The 14962-nt window shown below is 41.5% G+C and overlaps 2 protein-coding genes across 9 annotated transcripts in view; one reads left to right on the top strand and one right to left on the bottom strand.

The window, feature by feature from the left end:
• Positions 1–5399, top strand: part of rnaset2 (ribonuclease T2) — a 34306-nt gene extending 28907 nt beyond the window's left edge. For all 7 annotated transcript variants that reach the window (XM_063055129.1, XM_063055130.1, XM_063055132.1 and 4 more), the window contains 4 exons: positions 2044–2157; positions 2973–3018; positions 3116–3190; positions 4074–5399. In XM_063055129.1, coding sequence (XP_062911199.1) covers positions 2044–2157; positions 2973–3018; positions 3116–3190; positions 4074–4262 — 424 coding nt within the window. In that variant the 3' untranslated portion in view covers positions 4263–5399. The remainder of the gene's footprint in view (positions 1–2043; positions 2158–2972; positions 3019–3115; positions 3191–4073) is intronic.
• Positions 5400–8820: 3421 nt separating this feature from the next.
• The window catches only part of bud23 (BUD23 rRNA methyltransferase and ribosome maturation factor), a 94564-nt gene continuing 88422 nt past the window's right edge, over positions 8821–14962 (bottom strand). For both annotated transcript variants that reach the window (XM_063056266.1, XM_063056265.1), the window contains exons 11-12: positions 10258–10347; positions 8821–9443 (exon numbers count right to left, since the gene is read on the bottom strand). In XM_063056266.1, the coding sequence (XP_062912336.1) occupies positions 9389–9443; positions 10258–10347 (145 nt within the window). In that variant the 3' untranslated portion in view covers positions 8821–9388. The remainder of the gene's footprint in view (positions 9444–10257; positions 10348–14962) is intronic.

Raw genomic sequence — 14962 nt, 5'->3', positions numbered from 1 at the left:
AGGTCAGGTAGCAGCCATTGAGAGAAGCAGACAGCCAACGTTTTGGTTCAAGGTGAAGAGTCTTGGCCTGAGACATCGACAGTCTATCCCTCCAGTCCTGTCGAGTTCCTACAGCAATTTTTGTATTGCTGCAGTTTCCAGTATCTGCAGTCCCTTGTGTTCCTATCTTGGTGATGTGAGCAGGGAAATGTGGAGAACATGCAAACTCCACACGAACAGCAATTAATCTTTTACCCATTAAACAGACATCCCTAGTCCCACCAAATTCGACTGCGTAATCTGTTTTAGTAATGGCTTCAACTGCAAGAGGTACAATACTCTTAAATTAACCAAAGTTAAATAAGTGCATAACAAGTAAGGAAGTGATGCAGATGCATCTCTGCTGCCTTCGAGAGATATTCCGACAGCCTGAATGCTATTGAACAGTATGGAAAAGGAAGGTCGTGCTTTTGAATAGGTACCCATACTGAGGTGGCTTTCTCAGTCAGGGCAGGAATAGGGGTAGGGTTGGGGACAGGAGGATTTTAAATTTAGTGCCCCATACTTGTGAGGGGCACTTGGAAGGGTTCCTGCACCCAACTCACAACTGCAAGACAAGTTGTAGGTTAATTGCCCTTAGTGTGTGGGTGAGTGGTAGAATTTGGGGTTGATTTGATGGGAACATGGGTAGAATGGCATGGGATTAGTATAAATGGTTGCTGATGGTTGGGTAGGAATTCAGTTTCTAATGGAACAGTCATTGGTGTAAAATGGTAACTCAGTTTCTACCTGCACAGATGCTGCTCAACCTGAGTATTTGTAGCAATTTCAGTTTTTAACTACTTAAAATTTCTACCTCCCCACATGGTTGAAGAGTACAATGGGAAAACTAATGCCAGGAGCTCGATATTTATGCCTAGTTACGTTAATAATGTCCTTAACACAAAATTTCAAGATGCTACAGAAATATAATTAAAGGTTAGGAGATGGGTGGACAAGGTCATATTAGTCTAAGTGACTAACAAAAATGCATAAATTTATTATGATTTGTAATCAGTTAAAAAAGTCCGAATAAACAATCTTTCCGGAGAAAGGATAAGATTTTCTGCCTCAAAGTTGCTTGATTTTTAAGGGAGTCGAGGGATTTGTGGTTAGTGCAGGAAAATGGCACTGAGGTGAAAGATCAAGTTTAACCTTATTTGAATGACACCAGGCACAAAGGGGTTGAATGGCTGCCCACTCCAAGTTTTCATCTTTTGAAGTGGAAGTGGTTATTAGGAGTGATTGGAATCCAGAAAAAGGAGCACGTTTTGAGGCATGGTAGTGTAGTGGGTGGGATGGTACTGTAGGGGGCGGCACGGTAGTGTAGCAGTTAACATAATGCTTTACAGCACCAGCTGTAAGAATGGGATTCAAATCCCGCTTCTGTCTGTAAGGAGTTTGTAGTTTCTTCCAGTGGCCGCGTGGATTTCCTCTGGGTGCTCTGGTTTCCTCCCACAGTCCAAAGAAATATGAATTAGGATTAGTAAATTTATTATTTATTTAGAGATACAGCACAGAATAGGCCCTTCCGACCCTTTGAGCCACACCACCCAGCAACCCCTGATCTAACCCTCACCTAATCACGGGACAATTTACAGTGACCAATTAATCTACTAACCGGACATACAGACTCCTTACTGATGATGTCGGAATGGAACTCTGATGCCCTGAGCTGTAATAGCATCGTGCTAACCGCTAGGCTACTATGGCACCTTACGGGCATGCTGTGGTGATGCTGAAAGCATGGCGATGCTTGTGACCTTTCCCCAGCACATCGTGGACTATGTTGGATGTTGACACAAAGCATTGTGTTTCACTGTCTGTTTCGATGTACTGTACAAGCGACCGAGTAACACCGATCTTAAAAAGGGGAACCGTGCAATCAGATATTTGTATAAGATGAGTAAGTGTTAGAAAACCTTTCATCACCATGAAGTAAAACCCAGCCTGAAAAGATGGAATTAACAGGGATGGTCATTTGTCTGTGGAATCAGCCTGACATTTTGGGTGTCACTTTCTCAGGAAACACGAGTGGCAGAAACATGGAACCTGCGCAGCGACACTGGAGTCCCTGAACTCCCAGAATAAGTACTTCAGTAAGGCCCTGGAACTGTTCAAAACTCTGGACCTGAACAGGTAATTAGTCTCCTGCTGGTAGCACATCCTCCTCATCTCACTCTGTTCCATTGGGGTGGGGGTAATCTAACAATGTTTTTACTCAATCCTCCTACATCCACTCCTTATTCCAAGTATTCCTTGATTCAGTATTCCGCAGTGAGAGGGGCCTTAATGATTGTGAGGTCCGTGTAAAACAGACTGATGTGCTGGGACAGGTTGATGTTAAGAGGATGTGCTAGAACATTTGAAAAACAAAGGTCAGCCTGTATTGTTCTGTAATGTACTACGTTCTATGTCCAAAGGCATTCTATTTGAGGCGTATACCAGGAGCCCTACTGCTACCATTGTTTGTATTTAATTTGTGCTTTTAAAAATTCCCAAATCAAAGCATTCATGTCTACCTTAACCCATTTCTTTATCGACACTAACATTCCTTTTGCTTTTGATTATACCCGAGCTCTGTGATAAACCTTCTTCTACATAGGAGATCATACAGCCCCATCAGTCAATGCTGGTTCTCAGTGCAAATAAATCTATATTCTACTTATCCCCTGTAACCTTTCAACTTCACCCTGATCTGACCAGAAACCAACAGAGAGGACAATTTATGGTAAGCAGAGATCCATAGAGGATGAACATGGAGAACTCCACGGAGATGGGGATTCAGCCTGGGTCACTGGCGCTGTGGGGTAGCAGCACCAACATGCCAGCCTCACCTTTACCTGTTGTGCTCTGTCCATCTCTGATCAATTCCTGTCTTCTGTAATCTGATATTTATTTCAATTCAGGATTATAATTTCCAGTGATTAATTTATCTTTGAAACTTTATTTAGTGTACTTGAGAAGTCTAATATATTGCCATCGTCCAAGTATTATACGGTAAGTCCTCACTACTGTTTCAAACTTAAGCACCTCGTTTTCCTACGATGCTGCGATCACGATGCTATAACTGATACTGTAAAATTCCCAATTTTAGATGGAGGTCATAGAAGATGCCCTTGTGAGGATGTATGGGGTAACACCAAAGATTCAGTGCATGTTTCCATCCCAGGTAATACAAATGTACATTCCTGTATCCTTGTGATTTATACAGTTCTGAACAAAACCTGGTTTGGAAAAAATCATAATTAAACCAAGCTTTCAATTTAAAACATTGTACTTTTCATACTTCTATCGTGCTACTGTTTAAAACAGAATACCTAGATGGAGTGAACATGAAGAGGATGTTTCCCACAGTGGGGGAGCCTAGGATCACAGAGCACAGTATCAGAATAGACAGACCTCCCTTTAGAACAGAGTTGAGGAGGAATTTCTTTCGCAAGGGGGAGGTGAATCTGTGAAATCCATTGCCACACCCAGCTGTGGAGGCCAAGTCATTGGATATATTTACAGAGGAGGTTGATAGATTCTCGATTAGTAACGGCATCAAAAGTTATGGGGAGAAGGGAGGAGAGTGGGTTTGAGAGGGATAATAAATCAGCCTTAATGGAATGGTGGAGCAGACACAATGGACCAAATGGCCTAATTCTTCTCCTGTGTCTTATAGTCTAATACAAGGTTGCATTTACACCTTGTCCACCCAGAATAAGAATATATATTATACACAATAAAACCAGTTTTGTGTTGAGAGGTTATTCCTGTACCAGAAGCAATAGGTCACTTCTGTTCATAGGATTGCCTAGAGATTATACTGGAATCATTAGTATACAGCAAACATTAATCTCTCCATATCTGGGAATTAAGGTTAAACAGTGATTTACACTAAGGACTTAGACCTGTAAATTCTTGTTTAAAAAAAATGACTAGAAATGATAAAAGTTCTGACTTTAAAAATGCTTCACTATAGTGAATTTCTTATGCCTATGGAAGATATGAGCTTGTAATTCAATAGTTTAACTTTGTTTTCTTTTGTCACTCTACTTCCCCAACCACAGGGAGTGTCAGTCCAAACACTGGGCCAGATTGAATTCTGTTTCACCAAAGAATTTCAGTTGCTGAATTGTACAAAGGCTGCACCCAGTCCACTTGTCTCCGAGGAGGAACAACAGAATACGTATTCACAATTTGGTATATGTGACCCTAACACGCAAATCAGTTATCCTCCTATAGAACACTTGCATTGAATGTATGTAGGAAAATGCCAAGTTTAGTGCCAGTAATGTGCGTCTGGTCACTGGAGGAAATACTACAGTGTATTTAATATACTACTAAGTATATTAAAGTTTGGCACAGCTCTTAGCTTGACTACACTGTCAAATTTTAACTAGTTGGTCAGTGTCTTCAAATAAAAGCATTCAGCATTTAATACTGTTTTCAAAGATTTTAAGAGATTGTAGCTTAATGTTAATACTGCCAACATAGCTTTTCACCCATGTTTGCTTTATTGTCTAGCTGGTTTATTACACAAGTTCTAGTTTATTTTGTCATGACTTTTGTTGTTTTGGACATGATGTGTTGAATCATTTGGATGACACCATGTGTTGTTGAAACACTAGTAAGGTCACAACCAGGTCTATGTACCTAATTCTGCTCACAGTATTTTAGGTGGGGAATGAAGTGCTGGTGATGTGGTAAAAGGGGAATTACTAGACTGGTTTCATGGAAGAGTGACAATGGAAAATTGAAGTAGATTTACACATTATTGGAGGTATACTGAGTAAATAAGTAATAACAGTTCCCATTGCCGAAAGCCAGCAGCAGAGATTTAAAGTGGAGAACCAAAGATGGGAGGGAATGTGAGGAACAACTTGCTTAGTGAGTACTTACTGCCGAGATAGCTCTGATTCATTAGGAGAAAGCTCTTGGTTTAGCTTTTTCACAATTGGTGGGTTGTGGAGCCTTTGACAGCCATTGACAGATGACAGAACTTCCATTATAAGGAGAGGTCTCTAACTGTTTGTCAAGTTTTCTTTTGTTTTGGAAGAAAAGAAACATTAGATTGCAGAATGTTTCCTCCTGATTGTTCATGCACAATACTTACTTCAGTCTCTCTGACTGCATTGACCTCTGATCAGTGGTGTAGGGTTTTTACTCTTTGATATTTGAACTCAAGATTTACTGCTATTTAAGATTTTCCGCTGAATGATTAAACCAATCCCAAAGCCAAGAGGAGGTTGTGAGAAATGCTGTGTCAGCAAATGTCACTAACGCAGTTTCTAGCTTTTGATAATTCTGATGCATTTTTGTTTTTGAATAACATTTTATAAAATGCTCAAAAATGTAAATGAGTAAATAATTAAAAAGTTACAATCAAACTTTAATTTGAGATTATTTTGAAGTGATCATTAATAAGGAACGGTTTCACAATCCCTCAGTCCAGCACTCATCCTCAGGCACAAGAACGTGCCTCTTAATCCAAGAGTCCAATGCACAATATTTAAAAACGGACAGTCAGACACAGTGAGTTGAGGAAAGATTTTCACCTAAAGTGTGGTTCTGCACAATCAGTTTACCAACTAGTAAAATATCCTTTCATCTTTACCACCTTTCTTGCTATTTTAGAGATCCGTAGACACATACTGACGATCCCTATACTTCTCCACCCTTCAATAAACCTAGCCTTGTGCATGTGCCTTCCCCCAAGGGATAGCAAAGACAAATAGTCTGGCAGTTGTATAAACTAGTTGGACTTAAGGGGAGAAAAAAGGCAGAAAGTTCTCACTTTGGGAAAGGGCAATTTTACTAAGGCATAAGGTGATGAAAACGAAGCAGCGAAGGTGGGTTGCTAAGCTGTCCATAAGATGTTTCCCAGGCTTTTAACAGAGAAGGTGTGTGAGCATTACTTTCTAATCCTCTCCATATAATGGTAGGATTTGCTAAGTGTTTTATTTTAAAAAGGAGATGGGGTTGGACCAAGTATGATGGGTGTTGGTATATACATTAAAAATGCATGAGGAGCAGTTTTAGTCATTTAGAATGGTACATATTATTCAGGGTGTCCTTTCTTCCATACCCTCTCCCAAACAATTTTCTTTCACTTTCTCCAGATTGAATTCCATTTCTCATTTTCTTGGCCACTTCTCTGATGCAGTTAATTTCCTTCCCCACAATCAGCCACAATGCCAATTTTTGCATTAAATAATTATCACTTTGTCCAAAATTCCAATCGTTAGCTGACAGGACTGTCCCTCAAATCACCGATGAATGTTCTTGCATGATGTGCGTCTTTACAAATGATAATGAAAGCTGCTCTGCAAGAAGTATCCAGTACTGCGGGCTGGGCTGTCCCATCTTCACTTGTTCTGTCCTTCCCCCTCCCACCCTTTAAAACAAATATAACTTTAGCACTAGTCCAGGGCTACGCTCACAATTGAAGAGGATTAGAAAATAATGCTCAAACCGTGTAATTCTATCCTGGTGGACACTGAGCTGACAACCAAACTGCTTTCAAAACTGTCAAACCCACTTCCTCATTTTAATCCAATATGTTGCATCGACCTCCACTGATGTGTTTGCTAAACACCGCATCCAGGACAACTCTCTAGTGCTCACCCCTACATATTGCACCTTAGTAAACTTGTCCCCTTCATAAACTGAGAACTTCTGACGATGGATACGGGATATAATTTGCTTATGTCATCACCTCCAGAATGCCTCCCCACTGCTAGACTCTTTCACAATCCTTTTTTTTGGAATGAACTGATCTTCAATCCCTAGTATTACATCCGGAGGTGCCCCTTGTCTTATTGGAGCATGCTATGTATTTCCTAAGATGTCTTCCTGAATGCATTAAGTTTTCTGTCTGTTATCTTTCACATGGTACAATATCAGTTAATATCAGAAAAGTCAAACCTCTTTTTATTGTTGCCTATTTTTCAGCAATGTGTGCCTGGCCATTTGCTATCTAATCTCCCAACTGTTCAGAGATAATTGCACAAGTTCAATCCATTTGATTAAGGCTCATTTGATAATTCTAATATTTTAACCTTCCTCACAGCTATAATTTACTACTAACTGAACTCCGAATGACAAACAGCATTGCTGGGCTGTTATTCCTGCTCTTTAAGCAATGTCCCGTCAACAACAGAAATATTACAGGTACAGGTTTCCCCCGCCATCTGAAGGTAGAGCGTTCCTATGAAACGGTTCATAAGCCGAAATGTCGTAAAGCGAAGAAGCAATTACCATTTATTTGTATGGGAAAATTTTGTGAGCGTTCGCAGACCCAAAAATAACCTACCAAATCATGCCAAATAACACATAGAACCTAAAATAACAGTAACATATAGTAAAAGCAGGAATAATATGATAAATACACAGCCTATATAAAGTAGAAATACTTTTCCACGATCATTGCCGGCACTGTTCGCCAAAGCGAAAATCTCACGCAAGCGCTCTCGGCAGAAAATCTCACGCAAGCGCTGTTGGCAAAAACACTTTCTCCAGTAACCTTTAAGCTATGAAGCTGCTAAATCATACCAATTAACACGTAAAAATACACAGCCTATATAAAGTAGAAATAATGTATGTACAGTGTAGTATCACTTACCGGAATTGGTTCAGCGCCGAGCACACTGATGATGGTGTGTTAGACTGAGTCGTCGCAGGTCGGGTGGTGCAGTAGCCCCCACCCTCCGGGCCACCGACCGATACATTGCCACGAAGCACGCAGGGGTCCAGCGGTAGCCGGAAGGCACACAGCACACCTTTAAGAAAAAAGCCGAAATAAACAAGCTAATTAATTACGTGCCACCCAACACGTAATTGTTGACCCAGTTCAGTGCCGATTGCATCGCCTCTGATGTGGGCCGACATTTACGTGTCGGGTGACACCTGATTAATTAGCATGTTTATTTTGGCTTTTTTTCTTAAAGATGTGCTGTGTGCCTCCCAGCTACTGCTGCATTCTCCGCGAATCGGTATCTGTCCGTGGCCTGGGGGTTGGGGTGGTGGGACACTGGGGTGTCATCTCGTCGTCTGTTTCCATTAGAGCAGGCGGCTCATCTTCTCCTATGACTGCCCGCCTCGATGTGATGTTGAAGGTCGAGGTTTGTTGTCTGCTGTGGCTGATGTGGAAGGCTTGCTTGACTGCTGAGCCTCGCGCATGTTTCTATCGTACAGCTCTTTGTAAGCACTCAAGCCATCCTGCAAATATCCCCTAAACCTACGTACCCTTTCAAAATTAAAGTCATACTTTATCATTGCAGCGAAAATCTCATGCAGTTGCTTCACGTTCATTTCGCTAGTGCATTTGGTTTCGATTGTTACCCTTTCCTCTTCCAATTGCATCAGCTCTTCATCTATCAGTTCTTGGTTATGGGATGCCAAAACCTCTTCAACATCATCTTCATCAACTTCCACAAGCCAAACTCACTTTGTCCTTACTTCATTCACCACGATCAAAACGCTTAATTATGTCTAGTTTTACACTAAGTGTAACACCCTTACGAGCTCTTTCAGACTTTTCCAATACCTCAGAACTCATCTTGGAAACAGCTACTCACAGGCACGTGTTTAAGCAATGCTGGCTAGAATGCAGTTCCCACGGGAGAGCGGCTGCTCGGGGCACGCACTGCCTTTTATCGCGCGCTGATTTTTTATTGCACGCTGATTTTTCTCGTAACAGTGAAAACACCTTCTGTTAGCGAAAACAGGGTACTACTGTAGGTCTTTCATAACAGTGAGGTTTCGTAAAGCAAACATTCGAAAAGCGGGGGACACCTGTACATGAATCAGGAGTGGAAAATCAAGTACAGTATTTTACTTGGTCTTGGACAAAAAACAATATTTAATTCAGCAGAGACTTCATAATTCAGATTAAAACATACATCTTATAACTGCAAGCAATGAATAAAGTATGTTTTTTTAAAGATTGATGTTGGCCTACATCCCATAATTTAATGAAGTTAACAGGCTTATCATTGCTAAATAAAATCTATCTTTAACATTAAGAGTTGGAAGATAGTAACACTTTTTCTTGTGCAAGATCAGGATCAATAGTGTATTGCGATGCAGGCTTCAATGTGCTCAGCCTTTTGATATTCAGTCAAGAACTGGACAGTTCAGGATACTGAACCATTCTGGGACCCTCTCCATCAAAAGGCACTGAGGTGAAAGAGGAAGCAGGCTTCATTCAAACTGTTCATTATCTGCAAAGCTAGTCAGTCACTTTTTGAGATCTGCAAAATGGAGAACTCACTCCCTGGTAAAAGGGTTGGCATGGTTATTAACCACTGGAGGTACATGCCGAGTGAACATTTCGCAGGGCTCTGCATGCTGTAACCAAATTAAACTCTCAGCCACTGCCTTCCTAAAATCGGGCCTTCCTCTTCCTTCCAGTGTATTTGGTGTCACTTCGAACCGTCCTGCAGAGGGAAAAGGAAAAAGCAGTTAAAAGTCTCCACACCTTAGGGATCTTTAAACTGGTTCTTCACCGCGTGGAAAAAATACATTTCACTATCGTTCCAACATAAGAATTGAAATACTGTTGTAGAAGTTAAAACTTCATGAAAAGCATTAGAATGGAGTGCCAAATACAAATAACATTCACACAAATATGACTGGCTGAACAGCCTCATTCTTTGCTCTATTTTAATTGAGTCAGGGGGAAAAAAAACAAGACATGCAGCTCATATCTACTCCCTTGACTCTTGGGAGCTGCCAATTCCAACAGATAAAGGTAACTGTCATTGTCTTCTGTGGAAGAAATCTATTCCACCATATCTCACTGCCTCCTCTGGACAGCAACGAACAGGATTAAAAAACACTTGCTCAAGAGGGATTTTGAATGCTTGTGCTTTAATGGGAAGAATTTTTATTGGCCTTTGCATTGTATCTCAGGCGGCATAACAACGCTGAAATACACACCAACCATGTTCTATTTTGAAATCCATACCAAGACGGTGGTATTTAATTTCTTCACATCTGGTGCATAAATCAATGAGCAGCCATAAAAAAAGACTGACGCAGTTTCACTTTGTGATAGAGCAACCTGCCTGCAGCAACAAACAGAACAATGCACAGGCAGTACAGGCACAAGGGTGTAGGGACATACAAAGATTCCTCCCAATTACTTACTGGTTCAACACACTAAACAGACAAGGGAAAGAGTGTCAGGAGCTAAGTTTTCACCATAATTCTCGTTACTTGCAGAAATGGCGCGGCCTACAAACCCCTCACCTTCCTTGACGCCTTCGACGCTCCTTCTTCTCCAGAATCCAGTCCCTGCTTCCCTTCACAGATTTCCCCTTCATGTTCTTAAATCTCAACCTGCAGAAGAAGACTTTGTTCAAAATTATTGGAATCAAGCCAAGGCTTGAGTGAACTCCTTCAGAGGTTGTTTTAAAAGCACGATTACTTATCAGCTGTCCACTTGTTGCCCATTTTCCCTCCAAGGATGAGGTTAATGCCTTCCCTGATATATTCCTTGTAGATGAACTAAATCTGCAGGTCCTGAAGAAAGGAGCTCAAGGCAAGCATTTCCCAGATGTGATGACAATAGAAATCTGAAAGACCATGTTCCCTTGTTCTTCAAACAGCAACAGCAGCAGTGGGTTACATTGGTTCTCTAGGTCCTGCCAGCTGTCAGCCATATTGCTGTCTATTAACTAAAGTTGCTGAAAGCTAGTTTGAACATTAAGGTGCTGCAGATAAATCCAATCCTCTACAAGGCTAACTTCATTTTAACAGATGATGTATGGTCATCAGTCTTACAATGGATGTTCAAATTAGAAATGAGTTTGTCACCACTGGATACAACCAGTATCTAATTCAAGATCCCTCTGCCATGCCTCCTTGGTTTCCTAGATTTTTCCTCTCATCCACAAAAATTAATCATGGGGGATATGTGCAATGTCCTACCACGCTGAATTCACATGAGCTGTGAGCCTTGTTATCTGGACAACAGCCTCATCTGCTGGTTATTGCAGCAGATCGCACTGCAATCCACTTGTAGATTAACTTTGCATCAACTTTCCAGTAGAAATTAATGGACTATGGTAACGATTGTGAAAAAGGTTACTCCTTCCTTCCCAATCACACACTTTCCTGCACCAAGGGTAGTCCCTTCCTGTCTGAGCAATAAGGTACTGATTCATGCTGGAATAGTCTGACAGGTGACTATTTTTCACTGATATGTCCAAATGGCTTTTCCTTGTACACGGGCCATCAAAGGGATGAAATCTGCCTTTAACAAAGCAGCAAACCATAAGCAGCCACTTCTTATTGTCCCAGATTTCTGTGTGGGGTATAACAGGCTGTCTGAAACGATGTGCTTCATGATGGAATACCAGTGGATCACTCAACAGATATACACGATCCTATCCCAATTAAGAGCTTCCTACGGGGATTATCAACAGTGATGAGGGAGCAGAACACCAACCCACCCCGCCCCTATTATTACTGACAATATGTCACTGGAGATCTGGGAGTTGGTGTTACGGCCACTCCTCCAAAACAAACTGTGACCCTCTGATCTGGGGCCCCATTTGTTTGCAAAGAGCTTCATGACATGATCTGAGGACCAATCAACACTACGAAGGCTAATTACTGCCCTGCCCGTTCCCCAAAGGTGGTGGGCATGGGCATATTCTACGTAGTTTGCGTGCTGACGATTTCCTCCTAAGCTAGCATCACAGTTTATTTATGCAGCAAACTCACAAATTGTAAGAGGCAGGAAAATGCAGCAGCCAGCAGCTCTCAGCTGTCACAACGACATTCCTCAATTATTATTGGTTTCTCAGTAAAAGACAGAGAGACTGCAACCCTCCTGCCTTAATGTGAGATACCTACAAGCAGAAATCATTATGTGCATGCATGAGCTGCTTCAAAATGTTCTACAATGTTATTGCAATTCTTTATAAAATACAGCTTTTAAATACATCAAAGCAGACCAGTAATAGTTAATTAAATACATAGACTCTGCTCTCTTTCATTCTGTCTAGCAGCGAGTCCCTGTATGTTGAGAAGTAAAAATCTTTATTTTCTTCCTCGGTAATTCAGATCAGAGTGACAAATTTACACAGCACATACCACAGACTGACTTACGACCTCTCTAGGCTGTAATCTTGGGCATGTGAAGAGCCACAGAAGAGTCACGTGAACTGCATATCATCTGTGAAATGCAACAGCACGTTGCTGCCAGGTTTAAGTTAAAGTGAAACTCACACAGGATCATACAGTATCCTGTCATTGGGACCCCAGTTGTTTACAATATATATTAATGACTTGGATGAGGGAATTAAATGCAGCATCTCCAAGTTTGCGGATGACACGAAGCTGGGTGGCAGTGTTAGCAGTGAGGAGGATGCTAAGAGGATGCAGGGTGACTTGGATAGGTTGGGTGAGTGGGCAAACTCATGGCAGATGCAATTTAATGTGGATAAATGTGAAGTTATCCACTTTGGTGGCAAAAATAGGAAAACAGATTATTATCTGAATGGTGGCCGATTAAGAAAAGGGGAGGTGCAACGAGACCTGGGTGTCATTATACACCAGTCATTGAAAGTGGGCATGCAGGTACAGCAGGCGGTGAAAAAGGCGAACGGTATGCTGGCATTTATAGCGAGAGGATTCGAGTACAGGAGCAGGGAGGTACTACTGCAGTTGTACAAGGCCTTGGTGAGACCACACCTGGAGTATTGTGTGCAGTTTTGGTCCCCTAATCTGAGGAAAGACATCTTTGCCATAGAGGGAGTACAAAGAAGGTTCACCAGATTGATTCCTGGGATGGCAGGTCTTTCATATGAAGAAAGACTGGATGAACTGGGCTTGTACTCGTTGGAATTTAGAAGATGGAGGGGGGATCTGATTGAAACGTATAAGATCCTAAAGGGATTGGACAGGCTAGATGCGGGAAGATTGTTCCCGATGTTGGTGAGATCCAGAACGAGGGGTCACAGTTTGAGGATAGAGGGAAAGCCTTTTAGGACCGAGATTAGGAAAAACTTCTTCACACAGAGAGTGGTGAATCTGTGGAATTCTCTGCCACAGCAAACAGTTGAGGCCAGTTCATTGGCTATGTTTAAGAGGGAGTTAGATATGGCCCTTGTGGCTACAGGGGTCAGGGGGTATGGAGGGAAGGCTGGGTTCTGAGTTGGATGATCAGCCATGATCATAATAAATGGCGGTGCAGGCTCGAAGGGCCAAATGGCCTACTCCTGCACCTATTTTCTATGTTTCTATGTTTCTATTAGGAAATCAGGGATGTTTTTGGTGTTCAAAAGGAACTGGTTTTTCATCAGAATTTTAGTTTAAAAGGTCAGTTACATGACTGGGTCAGAATTGTCCCACACCTGGCAAATATAGATTTTCCTAGTTCCAACATTCAATTGAACCGAGACTTATTTGTGATTGGAATTTTCCACTATGAGTACAGGTATATTGGAAATAAGCAAGATTTATTGATCGAGTTGCAATTAGTAACTACAATGACCACAGTGTGCCCCTCATACCTAGGAAGCACACGCTCAGAATGACCTTAGTGCAGCTTCCCTTCCTCCTTCAGTTGCTACCCCTCTTTCCCTATTAATTTCAAATGCATTCTTCCCTTTGATCTTACATAGCAACGAACAGTCTCCTGGTCTATCACCTCATTCAATCATACATCTCTCTCCCATTTGTTGTTTTCCATGTTCCCACTTTCCCAGACATGTTCAGCAACATAACCAGACTCATACTTTGCCACAAACCCCTCGATCTAATAATAAGGCCTTTAATCCCTCCCTTGTTCTCCACCTTCTAACTTAATGGTTATCTGGTACCTTTCTTTATCAGCACATTGCTTGTGGTCAATTAATACTCTTTAGCTGGCGATATGTTGTTTCAAGTGTCAGCACATTCTCTTCCACAGTCTGCAAGTTTTAAGTGTGTTCCTGTTTTCAGGGCTGCTTTGCAGTTCACATCATTCTGCTGCCGTCTGGTACGGGGTACACAAGCCCAAAGTCACACACTATCAATTTTAGGAAGTCCTGACGAAGGGTCTCAGCCCCAAATGTCCACTATTTATTCATTTCCACAGATGCTGCCTGACCTGCTGAGTTCCTTCAGCATTTTGTGTGTGTAATTTTAGGAATAGCCACTTTCCTATAACCATCAGTTTCTTAAAACAACCTGCACAATCCTAATCCTTCCTCAGTAATGGAACACTACTGACCGCCTCTTGACAACCACAGACTTTCTCCCTTTGTTTTAAACACACATTGTCTTGTTTTGCACCCTTTTTCTCTCTTCGCTCTTGTATATTTGATGTTCTGTGTGTCGTCTGAACCTACGTGCATGCGATGCTGTTGCAAGTTTTTCATTGCATCTGCCCCTCACCATACCTGCAACATGACAATAAATGTGGTTTGACTCAACTATCTTGCTTTGCTTCTCAACCTAATGCAATGTCAACACTGAGTTAATATAGTGTAACTATTTCAACAAAACCCTATGATTAAACTATTGTACTGTTATACTGAGGTAGTGATAGACATTTTGACATAAGGCTTTATATGTAATAAGACCACTAAACACCTATTTGTTTAATGGTGACACAAGAACCTGCAGATGCTGGAACCCCATCTTCTCTTTAAACTAGCTAACTTCCCTCTCTACACTCAGCCCTAAGGCAGGGTCTCTACCTGAAATATCAACAATTCATCCTTTCCCCATCCCATAGATGTTGCTCAACCTGCTGAGTTCTTCCAACAGTTTGTTTTTTGCTGTTTTTTTTAAGCTACATCTTACAACCTGTCACATCTTTACAGAATGTACCAATTTAGTCCCTCCTCAAACATGCCTTAGCTATTCACCTCCGACTCTCTACCCCACCTCAATCACCTTAAGCTCCACATCAGTACTCAAAGTAAATACTCCTTCTCAATTTCTTAGTCAAGTTTACTGT

Source organism: Mobula hypostoma, chromosome 8 (genome assembly GCF_963921235.1).
Source record: "Mobula hypostoma chromosome 8, sMobHyp1.1, whole genome shotgun sequence".
Taxonomy (NCBI): Eukaryota; Metazoa; Chordata; class Chondrichthyes; order Myliobatiformes; family Myliobatidae; genus Mobula; species Mobula hypostoma.
Note: the sequence above shows the minus strand (reverse complement) of the source record. Positions and strands in the feature narration are given on the sequence as shown.